The sequence below is a fragment of the Paroedura picta genome, chromosome 4 (genome assembly GCF_049243985.1).
Source record: "Paroedura picta isolate Pp20150507F chromosome 4, Ppicta_v3.0, whole genome shotgun sequence".
NCBI classification, from domain to species: domain Eukaryota; kingdom Metazoa; phylum Chordata; class Lepidosauria; order Squamata; family Gekkonidae; genus Paroedura; species Paroedura picta.
Window position 1 is genome coordinate 103,289,399 of NC_135372.1, and position 24,682 is coordinate 103,314,080.

Consider the following 24,682-nt stretch of genomic DNA (forward strand, 5'->3'; position numbering starts at 1 on the left):
TCCATGATCCAGCGTATGTTGGCAATTTGATCTCTAGTTCCTCTGCCTCTTCGAAATCCTGCCTGTACTTCTGGAAGTTCTCGGTCCACATATTGCTGGAGCCTAGCTTGTAGGATTTTGAGCATAACTTTGCTAGCATGAGAAATTAGTGCGATGGTGCGGTAGTTTGAACATTCTTTGGCATTGCCCTTCTTTGGGATTGGAATGTAAACTGACCTTTTCCAATCCTGTGGCCATTGTTGAGTTTTCCAAATTTGCTGGCATATTGAGTGTAGCACTTTTACTGCATCGCCCTTTAAGATTTTGAATAGTTCAACTGGAATGCTGTCACTACCACTAGCTTTATTGTTGCTCAGACTTCCTAAGGCCCATTTGACTTCACATTCCAGGATGTCTGGCTCCAGGTCAGTAACTACCCCATTGTGGTCATCAGGGATGTTAAGCTCGCTCTTGTATAGTTCTTCTGTATAATTTTGCCACCTTTGTTTGATCTCTTCTGCTTCTGTGAGGTCCCTACCATTTTGGTCCCTTATCATACCCATCTTTGCATGAAACGTTCTCTTCATATCTCCAATTTTCTTGAAAAGATCTCTGGTCCTCCCCATTCTATTGTTTTCTTCTATTTGTTTGCACTGTTCATTTAAGAAGGCATTCTTATCTCTTCTAGCTTTTCTCTGGAATTCTGCATTCAATTGGGTGTATCTTTCTCTTTCTCCCTTGCCTTTCACTTCCCTTCTCTCCTTAGCTATTTGTAAAGCTTCCTCAGACAGCCATTTTGATTTCTTGCATTTCTTTTTCTTTGGGATGGTTTTAGTTGCTATCTCTTGTACAATGTTGCGAACCTCCGTCCATAGTTCTTCAGGCACTCTGTCTATCAGATCTAATTCCTTAAATCTATTTGTCACCTCCACTGTGTATTCGTCAGGGATATGATTTAGTTCATACCTGAGTGGCCTAGTGCTTTTCCCTACTTTCTTCAATTTAAGCCTAAATTTTGCAACAAGAAGCTCATGATCTGAACCACAATCAGCTCCTGGTCTTGTTTTTATTGACTGGATAGAACTTTTCCATCTTTGGCTGCAGAGCACATAGTCAATCTGATTTCTGTGTTGACCGTCTGGTGATGTCCATGTGTAGAGTCGTCTCTTGGGTTGTTGGAAAAGAGTGTTTGCTATGACCATTGTATTCTCTTGACAAAATTCTACCAGCCTGTGCCCTGTACCAGCCTTGTACTCCAAGGCCAAACTTGCCTGTTATCCCGGTTATCTTTTGGCTTCCTACTTTAGCATTCCAATCCCCCATGATGATAAGCACATCATTTTTTGACGTTGCTTCTAGAAGGTGTTGTAAGGCTTCATAGAACTGATCAACTTCATCCTCTTCAGCAGCAGTGGTTGGGGCATAGACCTGGATCACTGTGATGTTGAATGGTTTGCCTTGGATTCGAATTGAGATCATTCTGTCATTTTGGGGATTGTATCCCAAGACTGCTTTTCCTACTCTCTTATTGATTATGAAGGCTACTCCATTTCTTCTGCGAGATTCTTGTCCACAGTAGTATACCTGATGGTCATCTGAATTAAATTCACCCATTCCTGTCCATTTTAGTTCACTGATTCCTAAAATGTCGATGTTCAGTCTTGTCATTTCTTGTTTAACCACGTCCAGCTTGCCTTGATTCATGGATCTGACGTTCCAGGTTCCTATGGAATAAAAATCTTTACAGCATCGGACTGTCTTTTCGCCACCAGTTACTTCCACAACTGAGCGTCCTTTCGGCTTTGGCCCAGTCGCTTCATTCATTCTGGTGCTACTCGTACTAGCCGTCTGCTCATCCCCAGTAGCATATTGGACACCTTCCGACCTGAGGGGCTCATCTTCCGGCGTCATAACGTTTTGCCTTTTGGAATTGTCCATAGAGTTTTCATGACAAAGATACTGGAGTGGTTTGCCATTTCCTTCTCCAGTGGATCACCTTTTGTCAGAGCTCTCAGTTATGACCTGTCCGTCTTGGGTGGCCCTGCACGGTATAGCTCATAGCTTCACTGAACTACGCAAGCCCCCTTGCCACAACAAGGCAGCGATCCTTGAAGGGGGTATATATAAGTACTAGCAGCTTAAAAACAAAAACAAAAAAAACCCCTTGTGTCATTCATTAGGAGGACATTGGTAACCTGCACTGTAATAATCATATTATTAATTATTACTATTTAACTGAAACAGCAACTTGATTTGATTTTGTCTAGATATGTTGTTGTTGTTATGTGCGAAGTCGTGTCCGACCCATCGCGACCCCATGGACAATGATCCTCCAGGCCTTCCTGTCCTCTACCATTCCCCGGAGTCCATTTAAGTTTGCACCTACTGCTTCAGTGACTCCATCCATCCACCTCATTCTCTGTCGTCCCCTTCTTCTTTTGCCCTCGATCTCTCCCAGCATTAGGCTCTTCTCCAGGGAGTCCTTCCTTCTCATGAGGTGGCCAAAATATTTGAGTTTCATCTTCAGGATCTGGCCTTCTAAAGAGCAGTCAGGGCTGATCTCCTCTAGGACTGACTGATTTGTTCGCCTTGCAGTCCAAGGGACTCGCAAGAGTCTTCTCCAGCACCAGAGTTCAAAAGCCTCAATTCTTTGACGCTCGGCCTTCCTTATGGTCCAACTTTCGCAGCCATACATTGCAACTGGGAAGACCATAGCCTTGACTAAACGCACTTTTGTTGGCAGGGTGATGTCTCTGCTTTTTAGGATGCTGTCTAGATTTGCCATAGCTTTCCTCCCCAGGAGCAAGCGTCTTTTAATTTCTTTGCTGCAGTCCCCATCTGCAGTGATCTTGGAGCCCAGGAAAATAAAATCTGTCACTATCTCCATTTCTTCCCCTTCTATTTGCCAGGAATTGAGAGGGCCGGATGCCATGATCTTTGTTTTCTTGATGTTGAGTTTCAAGCCAACTTTGGCACTCTCCTCCTTCACCCGCATCAACAGGCTCTTTAGTTCCTCTTCACTTTCTGCCATTAGAGTGGTATCATCTGCATATCTGAGGTTGTTGATATTTCTCCCTGCAATCTTGATCCCAATTTGTGACTCCTCTAATCCCGCATTTCTCATGATGTGCTCTGCATACAAGTTAAATAGGCAAGGCGACAGTATACAGCCTTGCCGAACTCCTTTCTCAATTTTGAACCAGTCAGTGATTCCATGTTCAGTTCTCACTGTTGCTTCTTGACCTGCATATAAATTTCTCAAGAGACAAATAAGATGCTCTGGTATTCCCATCTCTTTAAGAACTTGCCACAATTTGTTGTGCTCCACACAATCAAAGGCTTTAGCATAGTCAATGAAGCAGAAGTAGACGTTCTTCTGGTACTCCCTAGCTTTCTCCATGATCCAGCGTATGTTGGCAATTTGATCTCTAGTTCCTCTGCCTCTTCGAAATCCTGCCTGTACTTCTGGAAGTTCTCGGTCCACATATTGCTGGAGCCTAGCTTGTAGGATTTTGAGCATAACTTTGCTAGCATGAGAAATTAGTGCGATGGTGCGGTAGTTTGAACATTCTTTGGCATTGCCCTTCTTTGGGATTGGAATGTAAACTGACCTTTTCCAATCCTGTGGCCATTGTTGAGTTTTCCAAATTTGCTGGCATATTGAGTGTAGCACTTTTACTGCATCGCCCTTTAAGATTTTGAATAGTTCAACTGGAATGCTGTCACTACCACTAGCTTTATTGTTGCTCAGACTTCCTAAGGCCCATTTGACTTCACATTCCAGGATGTCTGGCTCCAGGTCAGTAACTACCCCATTGTGGTCATCAGGGATGTTAAGCTCGCTCTTGTATAGTTCTTCTGTATAATTTTGCCACCTTTGTTTGATCTCTTCTGCTTCTGTGAGGTCCCTACCATTTTGGTCCCTTATCATACCCATCTTTGCATGAAACGTTCTCTTCATATCTCCAATTTTCTTGAAAAGATCTCTGGTCCTCCCCATTCTATTGTTTTCTTCTATTTGTTTGCACTGTTCATTTAAGAAGGCATTCTTATCTCTTCTAGCTTTTCTCTGGAATTCTGCATTCAATTGGGTGTATCTTTCTCTTTCTCCCTTGCCTTTCACTTCCCTTCTCTCCTTAGCTATTTGTAAAGCTTCCTCAGACAGCCATTTTGATTTCTTGCATTTCTTTTTCTTTGGGATGGTTTTAGTTGCTATCTCTTGTACAATGTTGCGAACCTCCGTCCATAGTTCTTCAGGCACTCTGTCTATCAGATCTAATTCCTTAAATCTATTTGTCACCTCCACTGTGTATTCGTCAGGGATATGATTTAGTTCATACCTGAGTGGCCTAGTGCTTTTCCCTACTTTCTTCAATTTAAGCCTAAATTTTGCAACAAGAAGCTCATGATCTGAACCACAATCAGCTCCTGGTCTTGTTTTTATTGACTGGATAGAACTTTTCCATCTTTGGCTGCAGAGCACATAGTCAATCTGATTTCTGTGTTGACCGTCTGGTGATGTCCATGTGTAGAGTCGTCTCTTGGGTTGCTGGAAAAGAGTGTTTGCTATGACCATTGTATTCTCTTGACAAAATTCTACCAGCCTGTGCCCTGCTTCATTTTGTACTCCAAGGCCAAACTTGCCTGTTATCCCAGTTATCTTTTGGCTTCCTACTTTAGCATTCCAATCCCCCATGATGATAAGCACATCATTTTTGGGCGTTGTTTCTAGAAGGTGTTGTAGGGCTTCATAGAACTGATCAACTTCATCCTCTTCAGCAGCAGTGGTTGGGGCGTAGACCTGGATCACTGTGATGTTGAATGGTTTGCCTTGGATTCGAACTGAGATCATTCTGTCATTTTGGGGATTGTATCCCAAGACTGCTTTTCCTACTCTCTTATTGATTATGAATGCTACTCCATTTCTTCTGCGAGATTCTTGTCCACAGTAGTATACCTGATGGTCATCTGAATTAAATTCACCCATTCCTGTCCATTTTAGTTCACTGATTCCTAAAATGTCAATGTTCAGTCTTCTCATTTCTTGTTTAACCACGTCCAGCTTGCCTTGATTCATGGATCTGACGTTCCAGGTTCCTATGGAATAAAAATCTTTACAGCATCGGACTGTCTTTTCGCCACCAGTTACTTCCACAACTGAGCGTCCTTTCGGCTTTGGCCCAGCCGCTTCATTCATTCTGGCGCTACTCGTACTAGCCGTCTGCTCATCCCCAGTAGCATATTGGACACCTTCCGACCTGAGGGGCTCATCTTCCAGCGTCATATCGTTATGCCTATTGGAACTGTCCATAGAGTTTTCATGGCAAAGATACTGGAGTGGTTTGCCATTGCCTTCTCCAGTGGATCACCTTTTGTCAGAGCTCTCAGCTATGACCTGTCCGTCTTGGGTGGCCCTGCACGGCATAGCTCATAGCTTCACTGAACTACGCAAGCCCCCTTGCCACAACAAGGCAGCGATCCTTGAAGGGGGTCTAGATATGTAGATATGAATAATTAAACCGTGAAATGTACTGCCACTGGACATAGTGATAGCCTCAAAAAAAAGGTGTTAGACAGATTCACGAGGAGAGGTCCTTCAGTGAATACTAGTTATAATAACTAAAGGGAATCTCCATGTACTGAGGCAGAAAGCTTCTCAACATCTGTGCAAGCAGGGCAGCATCAGATGAATGCCTCATTCTTTATATCTACTTTATTTTGGCCTCAAAAGCAACTGGTTGGCTACTGTGTGAGACAGGACACTAGACTAGATAGATCAGTAGTCTGATCCAGCAGGTTTTACTTATATTCTTAATTTTCATCATGACCCTTATATAGGTAACTCATTTATTTTGATTTTCAGCAATTGGCTGCACCCTCCCACAGATTCCTGGGAGCAAAAGGGCAAAAGCAGAAAACTTGTTTCAGCCTGGAGATAATGTGACTGTTTGGTGTGAAGATGGATATGTCTTGGAAGGTAGCCCATATATACAGTGTCAACATGATTTCACATGGGATCTTCCTGTGCCAGTCTGTAAACCAGGTGAGCAATGGCAAAGCGGACTTTCTGGAGATGATGAAGAATTTCCATTTAATGAATGGATTCATACCGATGACAGGATGTTTTTGAGAGTACAAGAAAGAGCAGGTGGATTTCATCCCCTCTGCATTTTACTTTCCCACTTAGAATGTGGCTAACTAGCCTATGGTTCAAGTGTTATATTCACTAGGGCAGTGGTCCCCAACCCCCGGTCTGGGGACCAGTGCCGGTTCGTAGATCAGTCGGTACCGGGCCCGGCTCCTCCTCGTCCTCCTCCCCAGCTGCTGCCTCAGCGGTTGCCCTGCCACTCTGCTCACCTTTGGTGCTCTCCAGCAGCCACCATGGCTGGGGCTCCACCTCGGCGTGGCACTGCGCAGCTGCTGCTGGCAGGGTTGCCCGCAGGAAAGCAAGTGGAACAGGGGCTCAGGCGGTGGTGGTGACGTCCCTCAGCAAAAGACTACCCCCCCCCGGGCCTCAGTAAAATTGTCAAGTGTTGACTGGTCCCCAATGATAAAAAGGTTAGGGACCACTGCACTAGGGGGTTACAGCATGTCTGAACAGAAACAAGAAAGTCTACAGACATAGTTGTAGTATAGATATAAGCCTGAATCTTGATTGCTTTTTGCACTGCACTGCTGCCCTGTTCATGGCACAATTCTTATATCAGTATCTAGGATTGCCTGGGGTCTAGCAAGATTATTCCAGGGATCCATGAGTCCATTGCAGAAACCTGCTCATGGGGCTTCACATGCATACACAAACACACATACACATATACCAGGGTAGATTTCAAGAGGGGTAGATTTCAATTAAAATGAAGAAGAGAAAAAGTATTTTTAAACACAAACACATACTTTTATTGTACACAAAATAAAATAAAAAGAAGAAAAATGTGAAGCACTAAGCACTAGACAATTGATTCCCTAAGCAATCACACATGCATGTGTGCATGAACAAGCAGGTACACTTTATAAAAGTGAGATGGGAGGAAACTGCAAATTTGTAGGGAAGGGATATACAACCTTAAATCCAGGAATTAAGGTCTAGAGAGGTCCAGGGGTAGATATAGCAGAAGTCTAAGCAGAAGTTAGAGTATTGAAGAGGAAAAGGGGAGCCTGCAGAATACTCAGGTAATGGAAGAACCTGGTACACTTTCCACAGACTTTGGAACCCATTTTAGTAGGGAAACACCTGACATTCCAAGGTGAGGTGATTGTTGGACAATTTTAGTATATTGTCAGGTTTATGTAGTGGTTAAGAGTGGCAGCTTCTAAACTGGCAAGCTGGTTTTGATTCCCTGCACCTCCACTTGCAACCAACTGGGTGATATTGGCCTAGTCACAAACTTGATAATGCTGTGCTTACAGAGTAGTCCTATCAGATCTCTCAGCCCCACCTACTACAGGGTGTCTGTTGTGGGGAGAGGAAGGGACGGTGATTGTAAACTGTTTTGAGACTCCTTCTAGAAGTGAAAAGTAGGGCATTAAAACCACCTCTTCTTCTTGTCAAACAACCAGGCATGAATGATGGCTTTATATGTTCTCTTGGTGGCTCATCTTCTATGGATTGGATGTTAGGCTGCATTTGTCAATTGATAGACTGGATGAGGGATACTTAAGGATTGCCTGTCCATAGCTGGATATGGTTCACAGTGCCTTGATAAAGTATCTCTTGGAATATCTCTTGAATTAGGCAGATACCTCTAGGGTGTGTCAGGATATTGGGGGATAGTCTTAGCACTGAAAGGTTTTTTTTGGCTATGCCGTGACTATGCCATGGAGCAGGAGGATAAGGATTATATTCAGTTTTTAATTTCAGCACACCTTTTGTTTTCTTTCCTGAGACTATGCCATGTCATGGCTGAGCCCAAATGCCTTTATGAGACCCCCCAAGTTTCAGATCCTCTGTCACTTGGCTCTAAAATGGGGGGAGGATTAAAACAACTAAATCCAAAATCAAAGGTGTAACCTACTCTTTAAGGGGGTTCAGCTGGAGGAAGGTGTAGTGATTAGAGTTTCAAACTAAGATCTAGGAGACTTTCGTTTGAATCCCCATTCTGTCATAGAATTTACTGAGCATCCTTGGCGCAATCATACATATTTTTAGCCTAAGAGGGTTGTTGTGAAGATAAAATGGAGGATATAAGAATGATGTAAGCTATTTTGAGTCTCCACTGGGGAGAAAGGTGAGTTTTGAGACTCCTTCTAGAAGTGAAAAGTAGGGCATAAAAACCACCTCTTCTTGTCAAACAACCAGGCATGAATTATGGCTTTATATGAAGTAAATAAAGCAAGTAAATTTGCTCCTCTCTTATAAAGGACAATAGCCCACAGAACCCATAGCCAGTTTATCCACCTAACATGTGTAGCACATACTACAGGGCCTTACGCTTTTAGGGTCCCCACATGGAGCCTCCCCCCACCAAAAGGGCCATTTCCCTCCTATTGCCAAGAGGAGGAAGATTAGGAAGCCACAGAACTGCAGCCCTCTATGAGTTTTCTACAGTGTCTGATGGGGACAATATAAAAAGACAGCCTGCCCTGCTTGACTACCTTCAGCTCCTGATAGGATGTGAGAGCTGGGGAGGCCCGGATTCTCAGCCTCACAGCTGTGCGCAGGAGATTCTGAAGACAACAGCCTTCCTTCCTGTGATGCACACCCTTCACGTTCCTTCCTAGCCCCTGCCTGCTTGGAGACAGCGCAATGTACACGCACATTCTGCTCTCTATCCCAGCGATAAGTACTAATGGCTACACTGTATCTAGGGACTGAACAAAAGTGGTATGTTCTAGTGCTGAGGATTGGGGGCAGAATAAATGCTCAAGGCATTTGTTTGGATGATGATTGTGTTGAAGAATTTCCTTAAAGTGTCCTTTTGTCCATCATTTCCCTCTGAATCAGCAGAAGAAAGTGTAGTAAAATGGATAGTAAAGAGTTAACTGGAACATGATTAGGAGTGGAGGAAAACCCAACAACTACTAACAAGGGCCCCCTCTGGCTTTTATGCTATGGGCCGCACAAATCCTTAAACCAGGCCTGACAGAACCTCTGCCACTCATCTTCTAGATCATCTCAGAGCATCAAAGAGAAAAAGCAGAAAATGTATCAACTGGTTGCTGGTTACCATTCTCTCGGCTGTAGGAATTTTTATTGGCTGAATAGCACCAGTGAGGCACTAGCCTTAATATATAGTTATTTCAGGTATGAAACTGAATTGATTTTCACTGTAGATGAGAAAGCAAGACAACTTTATGTCTATAGTCAAGTTGTGCAGAACTTGAGTCAGAGCCTTATGTATTCAAGTCCTGTTGAATCAACTGCCCTCCGAGATCCTCTTAAAGGTTCTGTGTAGACAGTAAAACATTTACATAAATTGTTTTTAACTGTAGCTGGGCATGTTTTTGTAGGGCATGTGCAAGACATACTATTTAAGACAGTGGTCCGCAACCTTTTTAAGGCTGAGGACCGGCAGTGGTGGGGAGGGCGATTGCCTGGCCGCTCATACCACACATGCGCAGCCATGCACGCACGTTTGTGCCATGCACAACCGCAAACTCGCATGCACGGCACTCCCACAAATGCGCATGCGTGGCCCTGCTTCCCTCTCCCCCCCCCACAAAAAGAAGCTTGCCGGGCCGCTTTTGCGGCCAATTTGCTTGCGGCCTGGGACGTTTCTTACTGGGGGGGGGGCGGGGAGAGGGAGTGTGGCCCGGTGCCAGGGCCTTCGCGGTCCAGCACCGGGCCGCAACTTGGTGGTTGGGGACCACCGATTTAAGAGGAAGCTGGCTTGCATGGCAGATTGGTGTAGAGGGCTTGGGGGTTTATACGCATTTTTAAGGCAAAAGAAGGCCTCCCAAGTTGCTGGTAAGATTGGCAATCTCAGTTAAGGCCTGGGGATCCCCCCAGTTTGGAGCCCCTCCCCCCATTTTAGGGCTTTCAGAAGCTGAGGGAACTTACCAGGCATGGAGAGGGAAGAAACAGGAAGTAAACACGACATACTGACATCATCCAGAAGCGACACAGGCATGTCAGTGATGTTTGGATGTGATGCTATAGCTTTGTGGCAAAACTCTATGGTACGAAGTCAATTCTATCATAGAGTTTTTGTTCAACAGCCAGAGTATCGCCCCACCGATGTTGCTGATGTGTCTGTGTAGCTTTTGGGTGACATCAGGACGTTGAGTTAATTTTTGGTACTCCTTTCTGCTCCCTGAATGTATACCCCCTATCCCCTGCTGGTATCTACAAAGCACTTGGACAGCAAGGTGCAGGGTGGGAGATTACATATATTATACAGCTGAATAATCTGTATCAAATAAACTTATTACCATTGATTTAGCAAATACAACATCATAGCTTAATGGAACATTGAGAAGGAACTAATTAGTTTATTGATATGAGAGCTATCATAATGCATATGTGGGTTTCCCTGGTATAAATAAATATTTTAAAGTTTCAAAGAGCAAGTTTTGAAGTTTTTCTGAAAAACTTTTAAGGGGTTGATTGGTTATATTGGGGTTTTTACTGTTTATATGTAAGCCACCATGAGTCCCACCTTGGAAAGTGGCGAGATGGAAATCTAAAGAATAATAAATAAATTTCTCAAAATACTGTAAACCTTTAATCAAATATGTACCTTTGATTTCCTCTCCTACCAAAAAACCTCATTCATTTTATTTTCCACTTTAGGTTTCTATCTCTTGGCTTCAATAAGCTTTGGTAAGTAATTTCTAGAAAATGTATCAGAATCATCATGTAGAATATAAGATGACACACCCCCTCAAAGAGCCTTGTGCTCTACCACCTCCAATCTCCTGGTGGTGCCTGGCCCCAAGGAAGCCCGCTTGACCTCAACCAGGGCCAGAGCTTTCACCAGTCTGGCCCCCACCTGGTGGAAAGAGCTCCCAGAGGAGATCAGGGCCCTGACAGAACTAAGGCAGTTCCGCTGGGCCTGCAAAAGGGAGCTCCTCCACCAGGGATTTGGTTGAGGTTGACCTAAACCATCGCTTCCAATTGGCCCCCAAAGCCCCCCCTACTACTACGATTGCTACGAATCTGCCCAACGCACTGGGTTCCAGTTCAAGTTGAGCTGAGGCTCCTTACAGTTTCCATCATTCTTTAATGTTATTGTTGTTGTTATTGTGTTAATGTTATTGTTATTATCACTTTGTTGTTACCTGTATCATTTTCTTGTTTCATGTAAACCACCCTGAGCCTTCGGGGAGGGCAGCATATAAATAAATAAACAAACAAACAAATAAATAAAGTGCTACATGCATAGATAAGTATGTTTCAGAAAGAGGTCCTTAGCCATCTACCACCAATTCACTCCAATTAATGTAACACCAACTAGCCATATAAACCAAAAGACCAAGAACACATTCTGTGCAGGAGCTTTTATTAAGATTAACCCAATGATACCTAACAATGTGCATGCTTTCTCTGATGCTATTCAATATCATTATGTGCCCTCTTGTCTAGCTGGTCCAAATGTTTGGGCTTGGGTGTCATCAATGTGCTGATGACACCCAGTTCTACCTCCTGATGGACGACCAACCAAACTCCCCCCCAGAACAACTGGCCAGATGTCTGGAGGCTGTGGCTGACTGGTTAAAGCAGCGTCACCCGAAACTGAACCCAGTAACTGGGTAGGAAGGGACGAATAGAGGAAACATGTCTACCCAGCTGGATGATGCGCAACTTACTGCTGCACAGTGTCAGGAATCAGGCTGAGCCCAGCCTGCAGAGTCCGTGATAGTGACACATCCAAGATCCAACAGGCAGTTGTAAATCCAAGAGGAGCTTTATTAGACAGAATCCACAGAACGCTAAAGCAAGCCAAGATCTTCCTAAGCAAAGATCTTGATAATAACAAAGTACAAAAGAACAAGCAAGGCAGTTATAGTGCCCACTAAATAAGGGAGGGGGCACATAGGCATTTCAGTGGGAGAGCAAGAGAACAGCAGAGGTAGGTAGATTCCCAAGCGACCAGATGGCCCGGAATCTTATCAAGCAGTTGGCACTTTGTTGAGACTTAGATTTGTCTCTGCAAGGACACTTACAGTAAGATTATTATTATTATTATTATTATTATTATTATTATTATTATTATTATTATTATTATTATTATTATTATATTTATTCCCCGCCACTCCCTTGCGGCTCGTGGCGGGTTACAACATCTTAAAATCCCCATTGAAACTCCATTAAAACAATAATTACAATTTCAAACATTACTAACATGGCAAGATTGGCAAATCAACCTCCCCCCTCCCACTACTGGCGGGTGGAGAGGGGATCCTGATGGTTTACTTCGGTCCTAGTCTCAAATCCCCGGGGGGGGGCATAGGTCTATGTTGTCAGCCTTGGCCTCAACCATAAACCTGGCGGAAGAGCTCCGTTTTGCAGGCCCTGCGGAACGATGAAAGATTGATACATTCACATGGAGCCTCTCCCGCTGGGAAAGGAAGGGAGGCTGGGAACTCGGCAACAGGTTTATTGCTTTATGGCCTTGGCCAGAACCAGCCGGTGAAATCTGAAAGGGCGCTGAAAATGAAACCTAGATGGCATGAATTGGAGTTCATGACACAGAGTTTGCCGGGGATATGGGGGTGATACTTAATGCTTCCCTATATATAGAGGCACAAGTTACTAAATTAGTTCAGCAGGCATTTTTCTATCTACACCAAGCTAGGCTACTAGCACTCTACTTGGCTCAAGATCACTTAGTCACAGTCATTGATGCAATGGTAACCTCCTGACTGGACTTTTATAAATCGCTCTACACAGGACTTCCCTTGTCCCTACTCTGGAAACTACAGCTGGTCCAAAGTGCAGCTGCCAGAGTCCTCACTAAAATACCATGGAGGGCTCACATACACTATATACTGAAGCAGCCGCATTGGCTCCCAGTAGAGTACCAGATTGAGTTCAAGGTGTTGACCTTTAAGGCCATACGCAATCTGGGCCTGGTATACCTGAGGGACCATCTCTCTAAATATGTCCTCCAAATCAGTGGTCCCCAACCTTTTTGAGGCTGGGGACCGGCAGCAGCAGGGAGGGCGATGGCCAAAATCACACATGCGCAAAAGTGCCACACATGCGCAATTTCAGCCACACATGCGCAATGCGTGTGCGCGGCCCTGCTTCCCTCTCCCCCCCTCCCACAGTAAGAAGCTTGCCGGGCTGCAAGCTTGCGGCCTGGGAAGTTTTTTACTGCGGGGGGGAGCAGGGAGAGGGAGCCGCGGCCCGGTACCAGGGCCTTCACGGCCCAGCACCGGGCCGCAGCCCGGTGGTTGGGGAACACTACTCCAAATAACATTGTGCTCAGGCAGTTCCAACAGACTGGTTGTTCCTGGCACATGAGAGGTGCATCTGGCTTTGATGAGGGCAAGGACCCTTTTGGTCCTGGCTCCTGCTTGGTGGAATGAGCTACTGGAGGAGACATGGGTCCTGTCAGAACTTATCCAGTTCCACAAGGCCTACAAAACACAGCTCCTTCCACCAGGCATTTGGTGGAGGCTGGGCTTCTAGTAACATCTAAGACCTTCACACTCTCCCCAGTGTCATCTAGATCCTGGCAATCAGCATGGGAGGACAATGTGGGGAAAGCCTGAAAGGATGCATATGTTGTGTCGATTTTAAAAGTTTTATGTTGTTTTATGTGATGTGATGTATACTACCCCAAGATAGCTGGGCTAAGAGGGGGCGGTCTTATTAATCAAATGATAAATAAATAAATAACTCTGACTTTGTTCTGATGTCAATTAAGCTAATTTTAACTCAATAATAAACCAGAGTTTAATTAGCAGGAAGAATTCCAAAGAGAGTGGACCTTACTACCTGGTAGGGGAGTTCAGAATATTAATCCTTTGTTGAAATCCTAAACTGTCCTTTGCTTTCCGACAGGATCTTTGGTTGGTTTCCTGCTGTTTTTGGCTATTTCTGGTATTATCTGGATGGCTGCCTCAAACCGGAACAAAGCGTACGGCACTTTCCTTCATTTGTCTACATTATTTCTGCAGTGGAATAATAAGTTCAAAATTATTATTATTTATTATATTTCTATCCCGCCACTACTACAGAAGCTCGTGACCGCTAACAATAAGCATAAAACCCCCAGTAAAACCCATAAAATGAAACCTATGAATTGTTTAACATTCAGAGCAGCTTGAAAGTTTAACAGAAATTGTCTTAATTTCTATACAATGCACATGGAGTACCTAGACTGTACCACAGCCCCAATCTCGCTTTGGATGCTAAAGTCATTTAACTTGTTTCTGCATCAAGCATTTCTTCTGTATTTTCTCTATGGCCTCTTGCCAAGTTTTCCCAAGTCTGCTTCCTGATGGGTTGCTTTTCTCTGTTTTTTTCTCCAGTATTTCAATGTTGAGTCAGCCTTTCCCTTCCATATGAACCGATGAAAGACTGCATTTTAGGATTGCTTTCATCACTGCAGAGATGGTGAAATGCTGTCATCTTTTTTTTTTTCTTTTGCACATGTACCCAGCAGGATAGTATGAGATGGGGTTCCTAGGGCAAGAGTTCTGCCTCTTCTAGGACTGGCTGCATTTTTAATAGCCCAGCTTCCCCACCCAGAAGATAAACCTGTGCAAGCTTACTGAAATCCTTATTAAAGCAGGAGAGGGAAGAAGGACCCATTGTACACTTCTCTCTTAATAAGGAAGATCAGAGGAGAGGAGTGGTACCTAGTTTGCCTATTCTCTCCTTCAACAGCTTTCTTTGGAGGCTAGTTTTCATTCTGCTGGGATGCCAAAATATTATTAATTGATAATATACAATTATTTGAATCCTAAGCCCTTTTCTCTGATTGACTGATTGTTACCATTGTTTTTTTCTCCCCATCCATTCAGCCAATACGCCCCTGCAAATAGCAAAGTAATAGCTGACAGTTCAAATGGTAGAATATAATGGCCTCTAATCTACGACAGTAAAAATATTTTCACAGTAATAGGTAAGAATTTGTTTCATATACTTTTGTTCAGCTTTCTGTACGTTCGGTATAAAGTGTCTATAAATACTATAAAATAATATGTAGAATTTACAACTATCTGTAACCACTCCGCGGGAGCAGTAGAAATAATTCAGTAAGGCTTATGTGGGAGGAGAAAGGACCGGGCCGAGTCTGTGATAAAAACTCGGAGGGCCAATCGGGAGCTGCGAAGGGGCTCCCGATTGGCCCCCTTGAATGTCAGTCAGGGGCCAAGGGTCCAATCAGGAGCCACGCAGAGTGCGGCTCCTAATTGGCCCCTTGGCCCGTCCTGGACACAGCCGACCAGGTGAGCCCACGCTATCGGGAGAGGAGCAGTGCCACCCCTGCTTTTTTCCCGGCCCTGAAGTCGGGAGATCAGGTGGGTGCAGCGTGGGGGGAAGCCTTCGGGGGTGGGAAAGAAGCAGGGCTGGTGCATCAGAGATGCGCCAGCCCTGCTTCTTTCCCGGCCCCAAAGCTGGGAGCTCACGTGGGAACAGGATGGGGGAAGCCTTCAGGGGTAGGAGGGAGATTTCAGGGGTGGAAAACAGGCAGCTTTGGGTCAGAGGGGGGTGGAGGGGAGCCATGCCAGGCCTGCTTCTTTCCTGGCCCTGAGGGAGGGGCTGGGGTACAGGGCTTTGACACGGTGAAAGGGGCAGGGACCTTGCTCCTTTCCCTGTGCCAGCAGCAGGATCCCAGGGAGTGGCTGAGGGCAGGGGCAGCTGGGTCGGCCGGGGCTCTGCCAGGAAGGCAGCTAGCGCCCGCTGTATTTTGCATACAGCGGGCTTAATTTCTAATAGGTAATAATAAAATGAATGGTTCACATCAGTCATAAAAGCAACAAACCAAAGTTGCTCAGCCTGTATCAGGAAACAAGCAATAAGGCATTGGGACCCCAATATGGTACATCAAATTATTCTAATGTAATAAACAGACTTCCAGGGAGTTTTTAATCTTCAGTTAATTCTTTAATAGGTAGAATTCTTAATCAATCCCAATGCGTTTCACTGCATAGCTTTATCAAGGGATATACAAAAATATACAAAAGTATAATTAATGTTTGTTCAAAAATAAGCAATAACACTATAACAAGAATATACTTAACAAATTACATGAATACATACTTAAATTGTTTTCAACTGGAAACTTCAATATAGAAGAATAATATCTTGATTTAGAGCTGGCCAAAACCTGAGATTTGTGGCCTCAGAAAGTGCATATTTTAGAAGGTGGGCTCCCAATCAGATACCTTAGAACAGTGGTCCCCAACCTTTCTGAGGCTGGGGACCGGCAGGGCATCGGGCCGCACCTGCGCGGACCACGCCCACGCAGCGGGCCGTGCCCACGCGGACCACGCCCATGCAGCGGGCCGTGCCCACGGGCTGCGAATGCGCCATGCGCGGCCAATTTCGGCCACGCATGCACGATGCACGGCCCAGCCCTGATCCCCTCTCCCCGCCCTCCCGCAGTAAGAAGCTTCCCGAGCTGCAAGATTGCGGCCTGGGAAGTTTTTTACTGCGGGGGGGGCGGGGAGAGGGAGCCGCGGCCCGGCACCATGGCCTTCGCGGCCCGCAGGTTGGGGACCACTGCCTTAGAAAGACTAGCTGGAGCAGCCCCTAACAGGTTTTTCTTTGTCACACATCAAGCCTTTTGATTTTATACATAAGTGTATTCCTCACAATAATTTGACCACTGAGAAAGACCCCTCAGAGTCGAAATGCATTTGGTAGTATATTTAATGTGCAGTTAGAAATGTGTGTTTTTTTATTATGATGTCCATGTTTTTAACATGATTAATTAGTGCACTTTATTTAATAAATATTTGTAACATTGAAAAAAAATTATTTTTGCAGCTCAACCTTTGGGTTCCTAACAGCCACAGAACACATCAGGAATATCTTGGCTTCTCTAACAAAATGCAGTACCAGTTCTGGAAGCCTCCAGTCACTGAATTCTAGTTTCATAGAAGCTGCTCTGAGTTGGACAAGACAGCTTCTCTTCAAAGAAGAATAGTAGCTATCAGACGCCAAACAAAAATACAGCTTCCACCTGGAAATTTCCTCCCATGCTTATAATTTCACCTAATCTTCAAAGGGCTTTTTGCAACTTTATTTGTTTTAATTGGTAGTGGATTGTTGTAGAACACTACAGCAATTTATATGCTACTGGTAAACTTCAGCAAAAAAGCAACAAATTGGGAGAAGGGCAGAAATGAGGGGAAATGGAGAGAAAATGGTGCCAGATGTGGGTAGGGAAGTTCACACTCTTCCCAAACCGAGTACTATCTTTAAGAAAAGATCTAGAACTGCAGAGCAGAACCAGGGAAAACCCAGAAGGTTGGAAATTGCACAACCTGAAGTTTCTTACAAAAAGTAGAAAAGTAGACTTTAAACAAAGAAAGGAAAAGAAGTACATATAACACAGCTCCTGGGCTGCTCCTGGGTCCATGGAGCTGATTCAGCTAGGGCCACAGGCTATGGGTTAAGGTTCAAAAGGGCTTTGGCCTGCACCAAAAACTCATGCCTCTGAGCAAAATAGAAACAAAGATGTCTCCAAACTTCTGGCCCTTTTTTAAGAGCCATTTTTGGAGGCCTGGTCTGTTAACACACACAAAAGACAGTGTGATGTAGTCATTAGAGCATTTGACCACATTTGAGGAGATACAGCCATGAAGTTGTAACTTTGAACCAATCACTCTCTCAGACCATTTTCACATTAGGAGACATCTTGTTTTAGCCCAGTGGTTCTCAACCTTCCTAATGCTGTGACCCTTTAATACAGTTCCTCATGTTGTGGTGAACCCCAGCCATAAAATTAGGCAATTGTTCTTTCACAGAAATTAAACTGAAACTGACCAATGGCATGAAGATCCATTGTTCATGATTGTATATAAATTGTTTTTTTGGAGGGGGTTCTCAGTTAAGTTCTTCCTCTTGTCCCACCATGCTGATCTCCCTCTTTTCTGCTGCTCCAGGCAGACCAACACTCTACCTCAATCTACCCTGCAATGTTCTTTTTGTGGATGGCGCCCTCCCAGCCAAGCTGCTTGCCCTGCTGTGACCCCTGTGAAAGGGTCATTCAACTCCCAAAGTGGTTCCAACCCTCAGGTTGAGAACCACTGTTTTAGCCCCACTTTTGATTTCCTTGGGATGCTGTGAGTTGACTCTCAGCTTTCTGCATTTCAAGAAGTTGGTTTTTATATACTGCTTTTCTCTACCAAAAGGAGTCTCAAAGCAGCTTACAATTGCCTTCTCTTCCTCTCTGTGAGGTAGGTAGGGCTGAAAGAGATCTGACAGGACTGCTCAGAACAGCGCTATCAGGCTGTGACAAGCCCAAACTCACCCAGCTGGCTGCATATGGAGGAGCAGGGAATCAAACTTGGCTTGCCATATTAGAAGCCGCCACTCTTAACAACTACATCAAGCTGTCTTTCCTCCTCTCATTACTTAGGCTGAAATTTGCCCTATATGCTTTCTGCATCTTAGTCATAGGCCCATTATGCATGGGGGGAATAGCGCACATTTGGGGTGGAATGGTGGCGACTAAAATCACCGATAATGCACAGTGCAGCTGCAACTGGCCGCAGATTCGGTACATGCCGCCGAAAAAGCTGCGTTAGCGAAACGCGGAAGAAAGCGCAGCTTCCTGGTGACCGGGGCGCAACCAGAAGCGGCTACTCTGGGTTTTGCCGCCGTTGCGTCCCATCCCCTGCATAAGCGGTTTGCTTCGCTTCTTCCCCCTCCGCGTTTTCCCTGTGACCTGAAATGGCTGTTTCCGCGGCCGTGCATAATGGGCCATAGGCAGCCTCCCATCATGCTTTACTCCCTTTCTCTTTTCCAAACATGTTTGTTTCACAAAATGATTCCTACTTACACCTAATTCCACCATATTGTGCCCTTGATCGCCTCCCTCCACAAAGTATGTGATTTTTTATCATGTCACAATACTACTGCAGCTAACTACTATTCTTTTACAGCTGAAACAGCACAGTAACATGAACACACCTTTAACAAAGATAGATTTTTCCAGAGGGAGGGAGGATGACAACAAGGAATAGGTTGTACAAAAACAACTAAAAATGGTGGCCACAATAAAAAACCCAAATACAACCATTTCCCCATTTGGCAGCTGCGAACTGTATTCCACCGTGAAAGATGAACTGCGGGGTAATTGAGAGGGCATTTTGGGTGTGTGCCTGGGAAGGTGGATTTTAGTGCAGATACAAATGAAAAAGGCAACAATTTAAAAAGGCAAATCTGAATGAAATCACTAGTGCAAAAATGGTCTCAGTCTGACCTCCATCACAGGGTTATTATGAGGATAAAATAGGGGAGGGAAAGAACTCCTTGGAGAAAGGATGGTATAAACAAGTAAAAAATAGCAGGGTCTTCTCTGTGCTTGATGGTCTCTCCACATGTGCCAAAAAACTGACCATTAAGAATACCACTCCCCTACAGACAGATACACACAACCAAGTGAGGACTGAATATGCTCTAGGAGGCAAAGAATTTCCAAAAGGGAGGAAAGGAGGGATGAAAAATTAACCCATACATTTGGGGGTGGGAATTTTATAGGCTATCTGCCCCGGACCCCAAATACTCCTCCCTGGTCCCCAGTTTGAAATTTGGACATGAGCTTGAACAGAAAGTGATTTTTGTCTTTTTCAAGTAATACAAGCTGTTCAGAAACTAGTACATGTTTATTTTAGGTACCAGTTCCTGAACATCAAGAAAGATGTTCTTGATTGAGAGAAATGTATATTAGTATTATTTATTTCTATATGAAATAGGAATGTATTGGGTTTTTTAAATTCATTTTTTTCCTCCAGGGTAACCCTCATTAAATTTGTTATTGACATTGTGTTTTGCGTTTAATTCACAGGCAACTTGAATTGGAAGTAAGTGGTATGTTGTAATCTACAGATCCTGAAAGCTGACCATTCAGTGATTATTTTTTCAATTAGTCAAAAAGCTGGAAGGATTTTCCAGAGTGTTAAATGTTGCATTTAGATAATTCTCCTATGGACTGAATGTTGGATCAACTAGTCACAAGAAAAGTATTTTTAAATCACTGTCCCAGAGATATATTGGTAGTTTTCCTAACTGCACAAAAGTACCAATCTAATGTTGTTGGGCACTATTTTGAATGTTTAAACCCCTTATATTTAGAAGATTAAAAATTCAGTTTCAGTCCCAGACTCATCATTGTATTTTCCCATAATGCCCCATTTTATGAACTGAAAAAAAATTAACTTCAAAAACATTACTTGACTTTTCAAGGAATCAATCTAAGGACAAAACATACAATATAAAGAATCTATGAGGAACTAATATATTTCTGCCTGAAACATTTTATCTGTGTTTAGAGTCTGTGTTTAGAGTCTATTTCCCCTTCTTGAGACAAGAACAGATAGGGCAAAAGTCTGTAACTATTTCAACTATTTATGAAGAATGGGTCTAATCAAGAAGAGAAGAAGAGTTAGTTCTTATATTCCGCTTTTCTCTACCCGAAGGAGTCTCAAAGGGTCTTACAATCACCTTCCCTTTCCTCTCCCCACAACAGACACCCAGTGAGGTAGGTGAGGCTGAGAGAGCCTTGCTATTGTTGCTCATTCAGAACAGCTTTACTAGTGCTGTGGCGAGCCCAAGGTCACCCAGCTGTTTGCATGTGGGAGAGCACAGAATCAAAACCGGCTCGCCAGATTAGAAGTACATACTCCTAACCACTACACCAAACGGGCTCTCAAGGGGGCTGGGCAATCTTGGGTTAATTCTAGAACAAAATACAACCCTAGTACATTTTTAGGGATGTGCATTTTTTAAAAAATGATGCAAATATTATAAGCAAGGACATGCTGCATTGATAATATTTCTCGGTATTAAGACCTCAGTATTTTTTTCCTGGCACAATTCAGCATGCTGGTTGAAACGTACAGAGCCATAAACAGCCTGAGAACAAGTTATCTTAAAGCCGTTTGTCTCCAAATAAATAAGGATTTATTGAAATCTTCAGATAATTCTCCGGTCATTTTGCCAGTGGCATTATATGGCAGTGGTGACTAAATATAGGGTCTTAACTACACCTCACATTTAAATATCAAGAAAACCTTTTAATTTAATTGGGAATAGGTTGAGTTCATGTTTATACTTTTAAAAAATTAAATTACCTGCTGAATTCTTAATTTTTTATTATATTTTGGGGTAATTATTATTTTAATTGCATTATGTTTTCTTATGAACTTTTTATTTATTCCAGAAAATAAGACTTGACATACATATCTGTTTGTTTAATATATATTTTTGCCCATCTCAGACTCACCATCTCGGAACTGTGAACATCACAATCAAAGTTACCATTCATCACAGTAAAAAATCCGTTAATTAGTTTAAAAGTTGAAAAATCACATGTAAAATAGCTGTCAGCATGATGGATACACAGTAATTACATTATTGCAATACAACAAGGAAATATGAGGGGGTTGAAGGGAGGAAGGGGAGAAAAGAGAAAACCGGCAGTTGGTCCAATGCAGATCCTCATTGGCCTCAGGCGTAGGCCCAGCAGAATTGCTCTGTCTTGCAGGTTTTGTACGGGATGGTACAGTAAAGATTAAGACAAAATCTCAAACTACATTCATACATCAAACGTAAATCTTTAAAAAGCTATATTGCATCCTGAATTTTTTTTAAAACCCTGGTAAATTCATTTAATCATTGAATAATTGATATCCAACTTTGAAATTTGCCTGGGAAATGTAATTGTTTCCATTAAAAATATGTAATGGCAGATTAGTAAAAGGACATAGGAACAACCACAAATAGTTGTCCTGCACAATCACAAGTGATTATTGGAGTATAGCACAGTATATTATATGGCTACAGTCAAATAATTCTTTCAGATTGTGATGATTACATTTAAGAACACTTGCAGGTGAATAGTTCACCATATTTATTTATCTAAAGTATTTCTATTCTGCCATTTGACCCAATTCATGGTCCCCAATATGGTAAATATTAACACATTTCAAGCATTAAAACCAACATTTTAAAAATATTCAAAATATTGTAAACATATTTAAAATAAGAATATATTCTTAAATTCTATTATTCATGTGTGGCCTAATTTGAGGACAGTTAAATTAGAGGATCAGGCATACATTGACAGATTTTTTCTGCAAGTTCCTAATGTTCCTAATGCTTGTATATGCTAATAATAAGGGCCATTTCGCACAGAGCTCAAAGTTGCTATTTGGTTGCCGTTTGTGAAAGCGCTACTTCAAGTAGCGAAATGTAACTAGCCGTGCCCGTAACGCACAGCTGCGGTTTTTGCGGAATTTGGCACTTTCACTTCTCGCCACTTTCGTAACCCACAGGCTTCCGGTTCTCCGTCTTATCGCTACAAAGGAGGTCCCTTTTTAGCGCTTCTGGCCTCCCGTGCCCGTCAATCAAACTGCAGGCACACCTTTGACCTCGACCCTGAAGCCGAACTTGTCGGGGTTCCCTTTTTTTTTAAAAAACCCAGGAAACCCCGTAGCAACGCGTTATCGTCCGATCATTGGCGCCCTTGGAACGTGTTTTCTATTGTTTTCTAGGAACCAGATGCATTGACATGTTTGATTGGTTAATCCCCGCCCACAGTACACGCCCACAGGTTACCTGCTTATATGCACCTGGGCAGACACGCGGTCGGCCTCACTCTTTTGTTTGCGTAGCCTACTGCCCGCAGCACAGGTCAACGTTGCAATGGAGAGGCTTATTTTTCAATTGCTGGCTTACATGCTCGCGGTGGTCCAGCGCATGAATACCGCCTTGTCGCGTCGGACGTATGCTATCGCGGAGTACCGAGAACGGGTGGCCGGAACGCTGACCAGCAGCAGAAGACGTTCTGTAAGGGTAACCATGGCGGCCAAGAAACGCTGGCAAGCTCTGGCAGAGGTCCGGTTCCCCCCCCGGTTCTGGGTGGACGAACGATCCTCTGACTGGTGGGAGAATTTTGTGTGGACTCGCTGGGATGATGACCACTGGATTGCCAACTTCAGGATGTCGAGGGGGACATTTTTTGAACTCGTGGAGGCTCTACGTGGACGCATGGAGAGGCAAGTCACTGGCATGCGGCGCCCCGTTCCAGTTGAAAAAAGGGTGGCTGCCGCATTGTGGTACTTGGCCACCCCTCAGTACTTCCGGACAGTAGCCCAGCAATTCGGACTCGGAGTCACTACGGTTGGCGATATCCTTAAGGAGTTCTGCCTCGCCATGGAGGCGGAATTGTTCAGCAAAGTCGTGTGCCTCGGAGACCGGCTTGGAGCGGTGAGTGTCATTCCATCCCCTTTGCCCTTTAAATTTTTTTTCTTGTTTGACAGGTCAGCAACGAAGACGCGATACACCCCACGCTGACATGCCATGGCTTATATTCTTTTCTTTCCCTTATTCCAGAGTATGGACGGGTTTGCCAGGCTTGGATTCCCGCATTGTTTTGCGGCCGTCGATGGAAGCCACATCCCTATCCGTGCCCCCGGGGGAAGCATAAAAGAGTACGGGAACAGGAAGGACTTTTGCTCTGTTCTCCTGCAAGGAACAGTGGACTTCTCCGGCCGGTTTATCGATGCCGAGGTGGGGTGGAGTGGCAGGAGGCATGATGCCCTTGTTTTCAGGGAATCCAACCTCAGGAAAGCCATGGACGAAGGGGTCTTTGTTCCAGGAAACCCCACCGCCACCATTGAGGGCGTGCGTGTGCCGGCGTTGGTCCTCGGGGACGGAGCCTACCCATTACGACGCTGGCTCATGACTCCCTACAAGCGGCCAAGGACGGACGTGCAGAGCCACTACAACCTCAGTCACTCCCGGGCAAGGAATGTAGTGGAGCGTGCCTTTGGACGTTTGAAGTCACGGTTCCGTTGTTTAATGTCACGACTCCATGTACATATTGACAATGTGACTCCGCTGATAATCGCATGTGTGATTTTGCACAACATATGCGAGGACAAGGGACATAACATCCCCTTCCCTGAGGACGAACCTGAACCTGTAGTCCTTCAGGATACACAGGACATCCCTGAAGCAAGGAGAAAAAGGATATATGCTGAGGGGTGCAAGGTTCGGGACGCCATAGCCACCCACATCTACAGAAACAGGAGGCGTGTTTAATTGTTTTTCCTACTCTGTTGTTGAATAAAGTTTTGTGTTCTTTGTTTAACCTTGTCTTGTGCGGTTTGTGTACTTTGCCAGCAAAAAAACGGGGATTCTCTGGTCCAAAAGCACTTTGACAGCCCTAAATGCTAACTCCCCACTGAAATTGACAAACACAATACGGAAGCGCTGAATGGGGAAAGTTCGGGGAGGCGGGTAGCCAGGAAGTATTGGCGACCCCTGTCAAACCGGAGGATCAATCCACTCATGTTCCAAGGAATAATTTTATTGGTGGGCAGCTTTGATACATTTAAAAAACGGGGTGGTCGATCGGAGCAACGCACGTTCGTTCCCTAACCGTCATTCCGAAGATGCCGAAGCCACGGAAGGGCTCCTTCTGGCAGCGCGCCGAGGCTGAGGCACTTCTGGAGCTGGTGCTACAATCAAAAAGTGTTGGCCGCCTAATGGCCAGCACCCATTGCCACACCAAGGGTGCCTACCTGGTGTTGGCTTCAAAGCTGAGGGAGAGGGGCTATGTCCGGACCTGGGAGC

General features: G+C 44.3%; 1 protein-coding gene across 2 annotated transcripts in view; it reads left to right on the plus strand.

Moving 5' to 3' along the window:
- Positions 1 to 24,031, plus strand: part of CR2 (complement C3d receptor 2) — a 75,126-nt gene extending 51,095 nt beyond the window's left edge. For both annotated transcript variants that reach the window (XM_077334840.1, XM_077334841.1), the window contains 5 exons: positions 5,843 to 6,022; positions 10,709 to 10,738; positions 13,928 to 14,003; positions 14,893 to 14,993; positions 16,862 to 24,031. In XM_077334840.1, coding sequence (XP_077190955.1) covers positions 5,843 to 6,022; positions 10,709 to 10,738; positions 13,928 to 14,003; positions 14,893 to 14,950 — 344 coding nt within the window. In that variant the 3' untranslated portion in view covers positions 14,951 to 14,993; positions 16,862 to 24,031. The remainder of the gene's footprint in view (positions 1 to 5,842; positions 6,023 to 10,708; positions 10,739 to 13,927; positions 14,004 to 14,892; positions 14,994 to 16,861) is intronic.
- The last annotated feature ends 651 nt before the right edge of the window (positions 24,032 to 24,682 follow it).